The sequence below is a fragment of the Elaeis guineensis genome, chromosome 2 (genome assembly GCF_000442705.2).
Source record: "Elaeis guineensis isolate ETL-2024a chromosome 2, EG11, whole genome shotgun sequence".
Classification (NCBI taxonomy): domain Eukaryota; kingdom Viridiplantae; phylum Streptophyta; class Magnoliopsida; order Arecales; family Arecaceae; genus Elaeis; species Elaeis guineensis.
The window spans coordinates 91,741,264-91,756,501 of record NC_025994.2 but is presented as its reverse complement, the minus strand read 5'-3'; the positions used below and the strand labels follow the sequence as shown (position 1 = coordinate 91,756,501).

Here is a 15,238-nt window from a genome sequence, read left to right as displayed (position 1 = left end):
ATAAAAAAGTGCAAGATAAAACCATCAATATCTAATGGACTAGATAAATCTTAAATATAAGACATCTACTTCAAATTCCAAACTCAAATATAACACATTAGTCAAACAATCTAAAGATCCATGGAACACCCACTTCAAATTCCAAACTCAAATGCAATTATATAAGACATCAATCAAGTCATATTGTCGAAAAATAAAAATAGACACTAGTTAATAATTATATGCTTCTTTCTTTGAACATTAGGAAACCATTAGTCATTATCTTGCATAGCTTGAACTCGAAATGAATTCAAAGGGCAACAATGCAAAACTGGAATCATGATATTTGGAGACAAACCTATAAAAATTAATGATACCTCAACATCAATGTGTGAAAGAGATAAATAATAAACAACTACCAATAATGTAAACAAAACTTAAGACACCTGCATAAGTATTACCTATGAAGATTTAAGACCAAGCATTACATATTTAGCTTTAGGCACTCAATATACGTTACAAGCAATTACATTTACAACTCAAATTTGATAGTTCTTTGGTTGGGGAAAGAACTCATCGATCGTAAGTAGATCAAGCAATATCAATAACTTTTGAAGTCAAACTCAAATTTGAGAGTTCTAGAGAAAAGGAAAAAAAAAAGGAAATGAGTGATGTTGTACCTTGACAAATGCAAAATAATAAATGAAGTATGATAATTGAAAATTCTAATGAAAATATTACCTCCATCTAGCACTTTAATTTTCTCTATTTTTTCTGAGATATTGATTGGAGTTGGCGATGGTTGAAGCTAATCTTGAGTACAAAGAAATGATTCTACTATCTTAGGAGACAGAGCTTCTAAAGTAATCAAGCATTCGACCACTAGTACTAAAAGTTGATTCTGATGTAATTGTGAAGACTGGAACAGCTAAAATATCACGTGCCATCTGTAAAAGAATAAGACATCTAGGATTATTTATTTTCCACCATTCTAGGATATCAAATGACTCATCTTCATCATCCTCGTTATCTTCATCTAGATACCTATCCAGTTCAGACTTGGCATCTGCACCTTGAACTTTAGCCTTATGTTGCTTAAAATAAGCTTTCATGATATTCCTCATTTGTAGTTTCGGTTCAACATCAAAAGTGTCTGATCTTGAACCTCCACTTTGAACTTTAGGGGTAGAGCATCCACTCAAAATCTTGTACTCCTCAAACAAAGCATGCAAAATTATTTTCACCTTCTCACTCACTATCCCAACCTTCTCATTTTCATACATTGATGTAATAGCAAAATCCACAAACTCCATCTTGTATCTAGGATCAATGATCAAGCAATAAACAATAAAACATTCAACTTTTCTGGACCTCCCCAATACTTATCATACTTTTCTTTCATTTTTTTAGCCATATCCTTCAATTTAAAGTTATCGCTTGCGCAACATTCTTTTAACATTTCAAGAACATTGCTCACTTCATGCAAATACAAATTAGAGGTAACATACAATGCACCCGACACATGCAAAGGAAGAATATAAAACTCTCCAACAATTTCACTAACTCCCTCACTTTGTCCCAATCAACATCTATCGATCTTCCCAAACCTCCTCCTTCACTAAGTTCAGAATTAAAACTACCATCTTCATCTGCAAACCTCTTAAAAGCATCTCTAAACTTTTCAGCTATATCCAACATCATATAGGTAGAGTTCCATCTAGTTGGTATATCAAGACAAATCAAACCTTTTGAATTTCTGTAGCCACACAACAAGACTTGAATTTTTGTATTCTAGCTAGAGATTGCCTTACATACCTCACCGCATTACGAACACGAGTAACAAAGTCATTTGCATACTTCAATCCATCACTAACAATCAAGTTCATAATATAAGCAACACATCTCATATGTCAAAGCTATCCCTTCAAGACAACATCTCTAGTTGTTGATTCTTTTTTTTTTAGTATGAAACGGCAACATTGTTGGAATTTACATTATCAACAGTAATAGCTATAAGCTTTTCAACATCCCAGCTATTGCAACATTTTTCAATTGCCTTTTCAATAGTCTCATCTTTATGACTTGAAATTGGATAAAAATTTATTATTTTTTTACGCAAAGTTCAATCATTATCAATAAAGTGAGCTGTGACATACATATAATCAATTTTCTAAATAGAAGTCCATGTATTCATGGTTAGACAAATCCTTCTACAATTTATTTCCAAAAGACTAATTACTTTCAACCTCTCTTGTACAAATATCTCATAACAATCTCTAACAACTGTAAATTATGAAGGGATGTGAAACTTAAGCTGAAGAGCATTGCAAATATGATAAAATCCTTCATCTTCAACAAACTTAAATAGAAGCTCATCAACAACAATCATGTATGCCAATGCCTTCCTAATGGCCTCTTGATCGAACCTCCAACTAGTTAAGGTGCTTTTTCTATCACTCTCAACCTTATGATAATTCAACTCTATTTATTTTGCCTCGGAATGATTATTCTTGTTGTATGGGTACTTCTTACACCTACTAGTCAAGTAAGCCTAGTGCTAGTGCCATATCTCTTGAGATCACATTTACACACTATGCTATAATGATTGCACTTATATTAGTGTTCGTTGTCTTTTTCACTAATTTTGGTAAAATAATCCCATACATCCACCCTTTGCTTCACTATTTTCTTTCTTTTTCCTTTTGAAGAGCGAGAGGGTTCTTCCTTTGTACCTGTGAGAATAGAATTAGAACATTTAAGATTATGCAGAGTTTCATTCGTGTGTGACATCTGAAAAAAAAAAAAATAAATATTAACATAATTATATAAGCTCACATTTTAATCTCATTATACAAACTCACGTTGCACGATTCATTGACTGACGCCATGTGGATGTCTTAAAAGTGGAATTATTATTAAATACCTATAGGTTGCAACAAAAAAAAAAAAAAATAGGAACGTTACGGTTTAATGTGTAAGTTCAACTTTTGAGATGATTTTATTTTTGGCTAGATAATTTTTGAGATGATTAAGCATCAAACTATGACCCACATTTCCTGCTTTGATTTGCATCAACAAAATATGTAATTGATTGCTCTGGTCTTGCTTAACAAATGAAATATCATTGAAATCTCTTCTCAATTCGCAAAATATTTAACTTTTGACGATCAATAAAACCCAGTACAAATCACTCTCAAACAGATTTTGCAAAGAATCTTCTCATCTACACATTCTGTCAGACACCTAAATGGTACTGCAAATAAAATACGAGCTCGAAGACTTGTGCAATCATATGCACAATTCGATAGTAAACAAAAATTTTTCATGAAATTTTATCATTAAATATCTAAAATTTTTCATTTTACTACCACATATATACACGGCGAACAAAATAATTCTCACATAGGAGGAGATAATTAAAGAGTACATCCATAGAATATGAAGAAGAAATAGAGCATCACAACCGGAGGAGACGAGTTTATCTTCTGATAGGGATGACTTGGACTCGAGTCGAAACATTGAATTTTTTTTGACGATGATGGTGACTGTTGAGCTGGAGGTGGAGAGAACAAAATCGAAAGAGATGCAATAAAGAAAAGAAGAGAAGAAAGATCGAGAGAAAAGAAAAAATGAAGACCGCCAAACTGGCTACTGACTAGCGGATAGAATTTTTTCAGTAACATTTAAATTATTAAAAAATTTATAAAAGTTCACAGTTTGACGGTGTGGTTGGACTTCAGAATTTTTGAAACCAAACCAAACCCATAAATAGCGGTTCGATTGGCTTCGTGAACTATTTTTAAAAAATCACTCACTCAAACCAAACAACCTAAAATAGTTTGATTTAATTCGATTCAACAGGTTAAACTGTTTTATGCCCACCCCTGATGGGTAGGTGGTGCAATTAGATGGAACAGTATATTTTTTTCTACATCGGATGGATGCAGTGTACAAAAAACTACTCTTGTACCTTTTCATCAATGATCCGAAAGAAGCACCCCTCCCACTATTTCCTCTTTCTTGTGGAGAGACCACAACCCTGTAAACTAAAAGGAGCACAGAATAGCCCAAGCCATGGATAGAGAACCACCATCAGACGTAAAATAATCTTTATGTACATAAAGGTTAAAAAAAATGCTATATAAAGGAAAAGGAACATGATGCCTTCTCGCATAAAATAGAAAGCATATCAACCTATTCATTGGGTAATATAATTAAAAATTGGCAAACCAAGTGCCAAGTGACGGAATAATAAGGTTGGACACAAATTACAAATCCAGTGAGTCCAACATACCAGCGAAAAGGTGAAATTAGGCCGCTGAGGTATTTAGGGGCAGTTCTTCATTAGCACACAAATGAGAGAGAAACCCGATGATAAAGCAAAATTACAGATTCTAAAAACCCAACGATTCAACAAATGTTCGAGTGCTAGTCCAAACCAACAAAAAGTCAAAACAAGTCTAAGAACGGATCAATACCCCTGAATCCATAGCCCTGTAAATTGAACAATTATCCCAACCAAACGCCATGCCAAAGTCCTCGCAATCATCACCGTGCTAGTAAAAATTTTCTATGTACTCAAAATTCAAGCATTTTGCTGCTCGCCTCTTTCAGCTCCTAGAGGCTTGCTTTTCTTTGGCCTTTTGGATTTTCAAAACCTTCTTAACAATCTTCTGCTCTTCAACCAAAAAAGCCCGAATGATCCTACAAAACCAACTAGTGTATTAGATCATATACAAGACAGGAGCAATGAAAATAATCAAACTCAATACAAACCGGACAAAAAAGAAGTGGTTACTGACCTTTCCCTTACAGCACTTCCTGATAAAACCCCACCGTAAGCACGGTTCACAGTCCTCCGGTTTCTAGACAATCTAGACCTCTTGTACTCAGCAGGTCTTAGGCGAGGAATCTAAAAGTACAATATAGACATTATGCTTCCTCATATGCAGGCAATAATTGAGAGTTAAGAAGATAAATTAATGCTACAGAAGCAACATCTTAAGCTATCCACCCAAATATTACTACACCAAGAACTTCCAAAGTTTCCAAAATACATCATGTAACAATATGACACGTCAGAGCAACAACTAGTACACATACTAAATAGGCTAGAGGCAGGAGGTATATGGTACTAGTCGGTTGAGATCAAGACAAACCCTGGGCAGACAACAGTTATAAACAAGCTCCAGTCGATGTCCACTAACCTAAGCAAATGCACAATTGTTGGAAAACTGTAATGCAGAAATGCATTTCCATAGGCAACCGCATATTATTTTAAGGTGGTATTTAATGCATAAAAGAGGTCTAAAATATTCGATAAATTTTAAACAGTTGCACAGCCGACCACCATTCACATTCTCATGCATTCTTCTCTTCATCAGCAAGACTGCAATGTAATTAGCTTAATAAAGTTCAAAGAATTAAAAAAGCAACCCACAAATGGAATTTCAATCTATGATTCGAGTATAAGAAAGGATCCTGACAAAAGGGACTCATCGTTTGTCTAAGCCATATGATTTAAATGAATACGGAGTATGACTAAATTTCAGAACTAGATATAAGATATTCAAAAAGGAGCAGAGAACTGTCTAAGAAAAAGATAAACTATAAAGCAACTTTAGAAAATGATATTTCTGAACTTTAAAACTTTTCAAACACCAACCAGATTCTCTGTATGCTTTGATTCAGAAAGAATCTTAATCACCTAACTTGCAAGTCATAAGGTGCTTCACAATGTTCAAATAGGGAAACAATTTTTCCTCTATACCGTTTAAGAAAAATCAAAATGTCAACATCAACCAACTTCCGCTCTTCTCAATTTTCAATTAGGTTTCTTTGATCACCCAGTAAAAAGCAATTATTGAAAAATATAAACCAGTTAGAAATTTCTGGTGCATCATATTCAAAACATCAACAGCAGAAAATTTGTTGATCAAATTCAAAACAATTGTTAAGTTTATTTCAGTAACCAGTGATAGAACAACAAAGTTGAAATCTAATACTGCCAAGCAAGATTAAATAATGCAGTACACTAACTGCATTATAACCATGTAATACAGAAACCAAAATGTTTTCCTAAACAACAAACAAAATATGTGAAGTATATTCCAGGAAGGCATGCCAAAACGGGCATCTACAACCATGTTATGTGTGGCAACCTCAGTCAAAGTGCAGGGTTTCAATGAATATATGAAATATAACACTAAGACAATTAAAAGGGCATTGTCCATGTCATCAAAATCCAAATCAGGTCTTTGTAGTCTAGCTGAGGCCATTTCTTTCATGTCTAGTACACCTTGGACATGGACATCTTGGATAATTCGAATCAACATCCATTCTTTTTTTTTTTCTTGGAAAAAAAGGAAGGTATCATCCTTGGGCAAGTCCCACTATGATCATCTCATTTTCCTTCTTTCATGATTTTATTGAAAACAACAGCCATATGTATTAGATACAGGATCTTTGAATGTCTTCATAGTTGAGATTTTTTTAATAGACATTAGAGGGTATTATTAGGTCAGATATTTATCTGCAAAGATTTTGATTCTACTTGGATCCATGTTCAGAACTCATATTGTGTATAATATGCTCAATGATCAGAGTGGAAGGTAGAGAGTGTCCTGATCTGTTATTCTTTTCTTACCTAGCCAGCATCCGGGTTGTGTTTGCAGTGTAGACACAGCTCCCCTCCCCCCCCCCCCCCTCAACAAAATCCACACAGAGAGAGAGAGAGAGAGAGAGAGAGAGAGAGAGAGAGAGTGGACAGATGAGCACATGAGATTTTATATGTTGAGTAATGGGGAAAAGATAAGCAAAGAGATGGAAATAGAATCCATGTAACCTAATGTTTCTTTCCAAAACTACCCTGTCTAATAATCATTATAAACAAAGAGTATCATGAGAATTTTAATTACTTATTCACCTGATGGAAAATTAGAGAAACTCCATAACCCAACTTGCTGTTCATATACACACATATAGGGATGGCAATGGGCCAGATCGGGTTCGAGTCAGATCAAGTAAAGACAACAACATACAAAACCTTGATACAACCCAACAACAGGTCAAGACCTACTGACCCATACCCACCCATGGGTCATTTCGGGTTATCCATTTAATGTAACTTAATCTATTTTGTAATCGAGTCCCTAATAAGTCTATGCCAACCTATCAAAACCAACACTTACAATTCTTACCATTAAATTTCAAAATGATTTAACAACTAGTATCAAGAAAAAGACTGATCACTGAAAAAAAATCTATCCAAGATCATGACTAACCAAACCTAAACTATTTCGATCCAAATAGAGCCATACCCTAATGGCTCAAGTCAGGTCAAAGCTTTGGCCCAAATCCAACCCATTTAAATTTTGGTTAGAAAATCTGACCTGTATTTGATCCTGGTGAAAACTCTTGACCACATATGCAAATGCGGTCCATTGACAGCACTACATTGCTTAAATGTGGTTGTGATATATGGCATGCTGCATATATACCGAAAAGGAAGGCAATCCACTTGGCACTGTAAGGCCACATATGCAGCCTACTTGGCATTCTAGGACAGCATATGCAGCCCACTTTTTATGCAGACCCATGCAAATGAATTAGGTTAAGAATGATGGTCAGGTTTCATATGGTATGGGTTTACATGGGCCTCATATGGTGTTAACAAGACTATATGGTGATTATGTTATAACTATAACTATTAGGTATGAAGTATTAACAAGCACTAACTATTAGCTGTTATTGTTACTAATATGGCTATTACTTATCAAAAATAGATTACTACAACTGATGCTGTTTTTGTTATACTTCATATATTTAATTTATCTTTATAATAGTTTTTTTTTTAAAAAAAAAAAAGCAGTTGCACAAGCACCTGTTGTGCAACCTGCATATTGTATATGCACTACGTGGTCCCTTGAACCCCCACATCCCAATAGCTGCCTTTTAAAACACTGAGATGCATAGAAATGTAATATAACTTATTAATTGTCCTTTTCCTTTTCAAATACACCATAACAAAAAAAATCTGTAATACCATGTCCATATCTCTTATCCACATCCATAATGCATCATAACCGTTATCGTCACTCAAACAGTTAAGATCTCAAACGAATGACAAAATTAAACATGCTATATTCAAAACACCAACATAACTTTCTCTTTTGGCCCATAGAGAACAATTGCTTGATGTTTTATGATCCCAATATCCCAAACTATATTGACTGTACGTGTCGTATATACATCCAATTGGAAACGTTCATGCCCTCCTTTTTATATGAAAAAGCAACAGAAGTTTACATGCGATGATGAAGCACTGTCAATGGGATACTACGTACTAAACATCTAGAGATAAATATATTATCTTAGACGACAGAAATCCAGCTCATATGCTGAATAATTATAAAACAACCATCTAAACCTTGAAATTCTATCAACTAATAGTAAGAGGGAAAAGATTCGCACAAGGAAAAGCTCAAAATTTAGCATTCACACAGGTTTTTTAAAAGAGATGGTGAAACAAGAACCAGATACCCCTTGGATTCTCTTGCCAGTCACAGGGCATTTCGGGCCACTCGCCCTCTTCTTAGTGTACTGATACACAAGCTTGCCACCTGCGTTATCGAATCAACGTCCAATCAAGGTTAAAAGAAGAACGCATGACAAACCCCCACTCGGGGCAAACAAAAAAAAATCACAACACCATAACCCAGCATCTCAGATGATGAGATCTAAACGAAACGTTCGACCAAAAGTCACAAATTCCGATTCGCATGGAAACAAAACAAAAAGAAAAAAGATTCAATCAATCAACGGCGAAAAGCCTAAAAGATTTCATAAACCCTCGAACAATTAAAGAGCGGCATGATCGGATCTTCACCTGGGGTTTTGACTACCCTGGTCTGATTCGATTTGGTGGCATAGCTGTGCCTCTTTCGATACGTCAATCGCTGCACCATCTCGCACTCCCTTCTATCTCCCCTCCTCTCTTCTTCGAAGCTGGAGGCTAAAACCCCAGACGAGAAAGTGCTTCGCCGGAAGACTATAAAAAGAGGGGTCCGAAAATGACCTAGATCCAACGGCTATTATTTATTTGATCCAATGCTCGCGATTTTTTTGTGTGGAATTGGAAAATGGAGTTGAAATTGGACCGGTTTAATTCCGGTTCATGCTAGACCAGTGCCATCGATTCGAGCCGAAGTAAGATCAGGGTTATTTTGTCTGAGCGATCCTTGACTCCGTTCACCGGGATCCGGCTCGAGTTGTTGGCTCGAACTGGTCCAGCCTGAATATATTGTCTTATGTCTGTCAAAAGGCCCATCCATTGCATTTGTGTATCATTTTTCCGTGAAATTTGATTAATATATATTGTTAATATTTTCATTGTTTTTTAATCATTTGGATAAAATATGCATCACTCCTTCAAACTTTAGAGCCTGATCCAGAAGCAGATAAGCCATTCAGTGAACTTCTTGGTATATTCATGAATAAATATGATGACTATAGAGATAACATGAGATAAATAGAAAAAATTTGAAACTTTTGTTTAGGTTAGATATTTTTATGCCAATTAATTATTCATTATGCAATTGACATGAACTAATTATTTTTTTGGATAAAAAGATGAGAATGCCTTTAGTTTTCTAAATTATTTTTGTTAATGATGTTCAAATTCAATCCAAAAGTGTATACAAGACCTCTTAGAGTTCTTACCTTATCGGATTAATAGGAGTGATATGTGAATTAATAAGTAGGAGCATAAACAGTCCTTATACCATGGTCAAACTTAACCCAAAAGCTTATACCAATAGTCAGATGGGTCTATAAACATATAAGACCAATTAAATCCCGACCCTATCAGATATGAGAATCTTCCTCAACAAAAGAGTAACCATTTTGCTCTTTCTTTAGTTACTGGGGATAAAATATGGGAAAAGGTGGAATTTTGAGGATCCTAAGAACCATCAATCCACAGTTATTCTCTATTTGATCAAAGTGTTGGGGATTAGCAATTCCATCCCATAATTTTATCCACTGTGGACATGTTCAAGGATATGACATGACAAATATTCTATCCCACCTACTGTTCATGATCCAAAGTAGACTTGGGGATAAATGGTGTAACTAATGGTTTTTGTCTTTTTAAAAGATAATGTGAGTCTTTTATTTATATCCAGCTGGTGGATGCATGTATCTAACTCCTCTTTGTAAATTGGAAATGCATCACATTTAACCCAGATAGCATGATTAGAAGTCACCAACCTTACAAATCTTATCAACTAGACATGCTTTCATTTTGATTGATGACATGTTTCTGCTAAATCCTAGAACACTAACTAATAGATGAAAATCAAAAATATCTTTAAAGGGTGTAACATTATGATGGTGTTATTTGTTTAGTATCCAAACTCATCCATCACAAATCATCTCATTTTTCATATGCTGCACCTTTTTTATAATTTCTTAGGTATTTATATTATTTTAACAATGATTCTGGGGCATGCTTTATGTTTGACAAGAAAGCACGTGCACAATCCTCCATTAACACTCATCAGCAAGATCAATTGCAATGCCTGAAATTAATTTTAGTTTTTATCTTATCACCACTTCCACATTCATTTTATTAATGAAATACCATAATTTTCTTCTTTGTTACAACTCACATGTGATGTGCATTGTTGGGCTTAATAATATTAATGGGTTTTGTTTGTCTTTTTTTTTTTCGTTCATTATGTACCAATGTATGATTATACATAAATTCATTAATTCTATAGATACTAGATTTGGTATTGATTTAATTTTAGCCCCGAATAAAACAAAAACTTTATATATGTGTTTGCCTACTGTCTCTCCATGTATGCAAAAAAAAATTGTTTATTAGACAGCCTACTAGAGATGTTGCAGGACAAGTCTAGTGGCAAAAGGAAGATAAGTATACAAGTGTGCCATCGATAATAGAGCAGCCCAAGAAAAGATGATCAAATGGAGGATACAAGTAGCATGGATTTAGATGCCTTGACCATCAAGGACTTTCAATACTATCATACCATCGTTTAAAGAAGAAGGATTTAGATAGGAATAGGGTGTAGCCAAGAGAGATCTAAGTTAACACCTTTATAAGGTAATCATAATGGAATATAAAATGCATGATAAATTAAGGTTAAAGCAAAAATAATAAAGACAAATTAGAATTTCATTAATATATTTTGGATCCTCAACATGACAATCTTATATTTGCAAGTGACTTCTAATGATAGTAAGATAGATGCCACTATTCTTTTTGGATACTTGCCCTTGCTATTATTTGCCACATGGTTCATTGCTGTCATGCATGATAGTGATGCCTCTTTTGTACATCTTGGATAGTGGGAAGATATGCATAATTATCCCACTCATCCATTATTACAAAGAGTAGGAAGAAGGATGTAGAGCCTGTTGGGAATAGTGTCCCAAAGCCAATCGTCAGTCTGTTGATGGTTGTGCTCCTTTTGTATTAGTACATGAATTATAAATAAATAAAAGTTATTTTGATATTTTTTTCATCACAAATGTTTCATCTTCTAATGAACTCCTGTGTTGTGGTGAAGTCCTTAGGACTATTTAGACTCGACAAAGGAGGATTTGTCGCTTAGTCCTTAAACCTGTTCGCGATCAAATGATACGTTGTTACCAAGGACGACAACGTTTATCGAGCATAGGTCGTTGTGTGCCATATGGGTTGGTTGTCCTCATAACCAAGGAGTGTGGAGATACTGGTATGGCATACAGGTGAGATGTAATGGTACATCTGCACTGAACGTGACCGACTCCAGAGCTATTTCTGCTGTCAAGATTTGCTCCGATGGGATATAGGTATAAGTGTCCCTCCGACCTGAGACCGCCATGGTGACTTGCAAGCAACTCACTGCACTTAGGCACTGGACTACCTGAATTTCTAATTCAGTGACGGAAGGCTGCTGGGTGTAGTCAAGTACTTGACTTGTCGGTGCGTGTGTCAAGATGGGATTGACCACTCTAGTTTAGGAGCTATGTACAGTCGTGTTTCAATTTAGCAAAATCTTGGTCAGGGTAGTCCTAGTGAGGAGTCACAGGACTAATTGAGTTGAGCACGATTCGGATGATTTTATCAGGGTTGACAGTTTAACCCTGAGCCATCCTAAACACAGGGGTCAAAAGGGATGAATTATACGGTAACCATATTCACGTAGGTTCTGAATGTTGCGATTGCGATTATTCGACCTATCCGATCATCGGGTACCATTGCTAGATGGTTACTTCGATTAGTACAGGAATTGGTTCCTGTGCTACCGGCTTAGGTTCGAACCTGCGGGGTCACACACATTAGAGGTTCCTTTCTGATCTGATGGTTGATTATGAGTCTTATGTGTCTGGGACTCTATAATTGAGAATTAGGATTCTCTGATCATGAGTTCCACACATTTTGGGTACCGGGGTCAAAATTTTGAATTTTAAATTTTGAATTTGAAATTTGAACTCTTTGATCAGGGTTTCATATCGATGGTCTCTGATGCCTAATTGCCCATCGGATTTGGACTCAATATTTATGAGAGGTTTAATTAGTGATTTGATCGCTAATTAACTCAATTTGATAGAGTAATTATTTTTAGATCAAGTCCAATTGAATTGGATTCAGTTTGGATTGACCCGATTAGGTTAAGTGTTGATCTAATCGCTAAGGTGGCTTAGTCCCTGATTTGATCAGGGATTAGGTTTAGTTAATTCTTGATTTAATTAGGATTTTATTGAGCCTAATTAAGTCTAATTGTGTAGGATTTAATCTGGTCTAATTGTGCTTAACCTATTTTAATTAGGTTGGCTTAATTTAAATCAAACCACCTTGTTTTAAATTCCCTGCACCACCCAACTTCCTTGTGCCCATTTGAATTCACGAGAAGAAATTTTTTTGTGAATTTTCTCCCACGCAAAGCCCTCTCATGCCCATGTTTCTGTGCGCCAATTATTTGGATTAACTTGGTTTGTTACCCATCCAAATTTAAAGGGGTTTTGAATTTGAATGGATAACCAAATAACTATGCGCCAACTTATCCTCTTTTGTGTGCCCCATATTCCACACGAGAAATGGTTTCTCGTGAAAGTCTCCACGCACAAAAAAAAGGCCACGTCATCTCTTCTTTCTCACACAAATGGATGAGGATAAGATTGGTTGACACTTGAATTCAAATTTGATTTGAATTTAAGTGAGCAACCACCTCTTCTTATCCACTCACACGCTTTCAACATCTCTTGCGATGTTTTATAAAATGAGAAAGGGAGGGGGCGTGGGCAAAAAAAAATAAGAAAGAAGAGATAAGGGGCGTGGGGAGGTTCTGAAAAAATTTTGAAGTGTTCAAAATTTATCGAGAGGAGAGAAAAAGTTGAGAGAAGTGGGTGCAGATTTTTTGGTGTGTACCCTAGGGTTTCTACCTAGGGTTCGGGAAGTGAGATTGGTGTGCCACGAGTGTCGTGAGTCTACCAAATTTTAAGAAAAGATCCATCAGCCTCTCAACCAACCGTGCAGATGATCCAGAGCATCCGAGGAGTCGGCACATATCGATCGAAGGAGTTCGATCAACATCAGCCAGCAAAAGGATGAAATCACGAACTAGCATTCGTGAGGAGCCGATCAGACGGGAGCTTCGTGTGGATGATCCGCAGAGGTCAGACACTAGTGTGGCTGCAACGTGATGATCAGAGTTCTCCGATGGTGATCAGATTGCGGTGATCGACTACCCGCAAAAGGTGATGTGTTCTGAACACAGTACAGTAAAAAGTTTACTGTTTCAAATTTGAATTTCAAATTTAAATGCATGCTGTTGTATCATATTTAGATCCTAGTGTAGGGTTAATTAGTATTAATTAATGAGATTAATTAATAATTCTACTGTAAAATAATAATTTTGAAAAAAATTTAAAATTACCATTTTGCCCCTGCACTGAATTTTCGCTTCAAATGGTATCAGAGCATGGTTCTAGAATATGATATACATATGCATGCATAGATTAAGGTGTAATCTATAAGTTTAAATTTAAAATTCAAAATTTTAAATTTGAAATTCAAAATTCAAAATTTAAAATTCAAAGATTGAAAATTCGAAATTCGAAATTTGGTTGAAATCTCAAATTTGAAATTTGAATTTTGAAATTTATTTAAAATTTTAAATTTTAAATTTGAAATTTGAAATTCAAAATTCAAAAATTTGAAATTCAAAATTCAAAAATTTAAAATTCAAAGATTGGAAATTCGAAATTTGAAATTTGGTTGAAATCTCAAAATTAAAATTTAAAATTTGAAATTTGAAATTCAAAATTTAAATTTTGAAATTGGTATATTTAGATATACTTGATCCAAGTAGCAAGTAATCTAATTGGGTTGGTTGCCATGGTCGTCCGGTCATAGGAGAAAAGTAGGGTTTAAAGGCTCTCTCTTCCCATTCGATGGGGTCTCCTATGGCGGTAGGGGTATCGATGCAATTATATCCCATGCCGATGAAGCAGCGAAAGGACTTAATTATAAAATTTATCATGAATGTGTTAGATTAGATCTAAAAAAAAATTCATGATTTATTTTGAGTTATTTTCTGTTATGAAATGAGCAATAGGATTGCTGTTTATGAATTATGCTGACCCGTTTGTGAAATGAGTCAACACATTTGGTGAACAGAAAATAAAATCTTTCAAAATTTAAAAATTATTTTCGAAATACCAAACCCTGACCCATCAGCCCAAGTACTTAATTAAAAGAATTAAGTGTTGTCTAGTAGGTCTAGAATTGTGAATTAAGATCTAAGACAATTGCATAAACTTGTGGGTCAATGGGTTAGATGAATTAGGTCCATAATTGGGTTAGACCTAAGGTTAGCTTAAAAAATAGACTAAATGGAGTAATTGGTCAAATCTAATTAAAAGTTGAATTAGATTAGGTCAAGGATACTCTAGAATCAACTTCAATAGTTGTAGTTGAATGGGTCCATATCTTTAACTAGACCAAGATGGACTTAATTCATGGCTACGCGGTGGAGCCCTATTTACTAAGTTGATCAAAATTAAAACTAATGAACCGGTTGGTGTCTAAGGTAAGTTCGGCAGTTTTGACCAATGGTTCTTAAGCGGGAGCTACTCGCATTGATTCGATCATTGACGAGTTAATGACAAATCCCCACCACTGATCTCACTTACCTGGCCAATCTGGTAAGTTAGATTTTGATTAGATCACTTGGTGATTAGAGCTCAC

General features: G+C 35.1%; 1 protein-coding gene across 1 annotated transcript; it reads right to left on the bottom strand.

The window, feature by feature from the left end:
- Nucleotides 1-4,152: 4,152 nt before the first annotated feature.
- On the bottom strand, nucleotides 4,153-9,028 carry LOC105053395 (large ribosomal subunit protein eL34). The gene is made up of 4 exons (XM_010934523.4): nucleotides 8,867-9,028; nucleotides 8,521-8,600; nucleotides 4,782-4,891; nucleotides 4,153-4,683 (listed from the first exon to the last, which is right to left on the bottom strand). The coding sequence occupies exons 1-4, from the start codon at nucleotides 8,943-8,945 to the stop codon at nucleotides 4,590-4,592; spliced, it is 363 nt and encodes a 120-aa protein (XP_010932825.1). The 5' UTR covers nucleotides 8,946-9,028; the 3' UTR covers nucleotides 4,153-4,589.
- Between the last annotated feature and the right edge of the window lie 6,210 nt (nucleotides 9,029-15,238).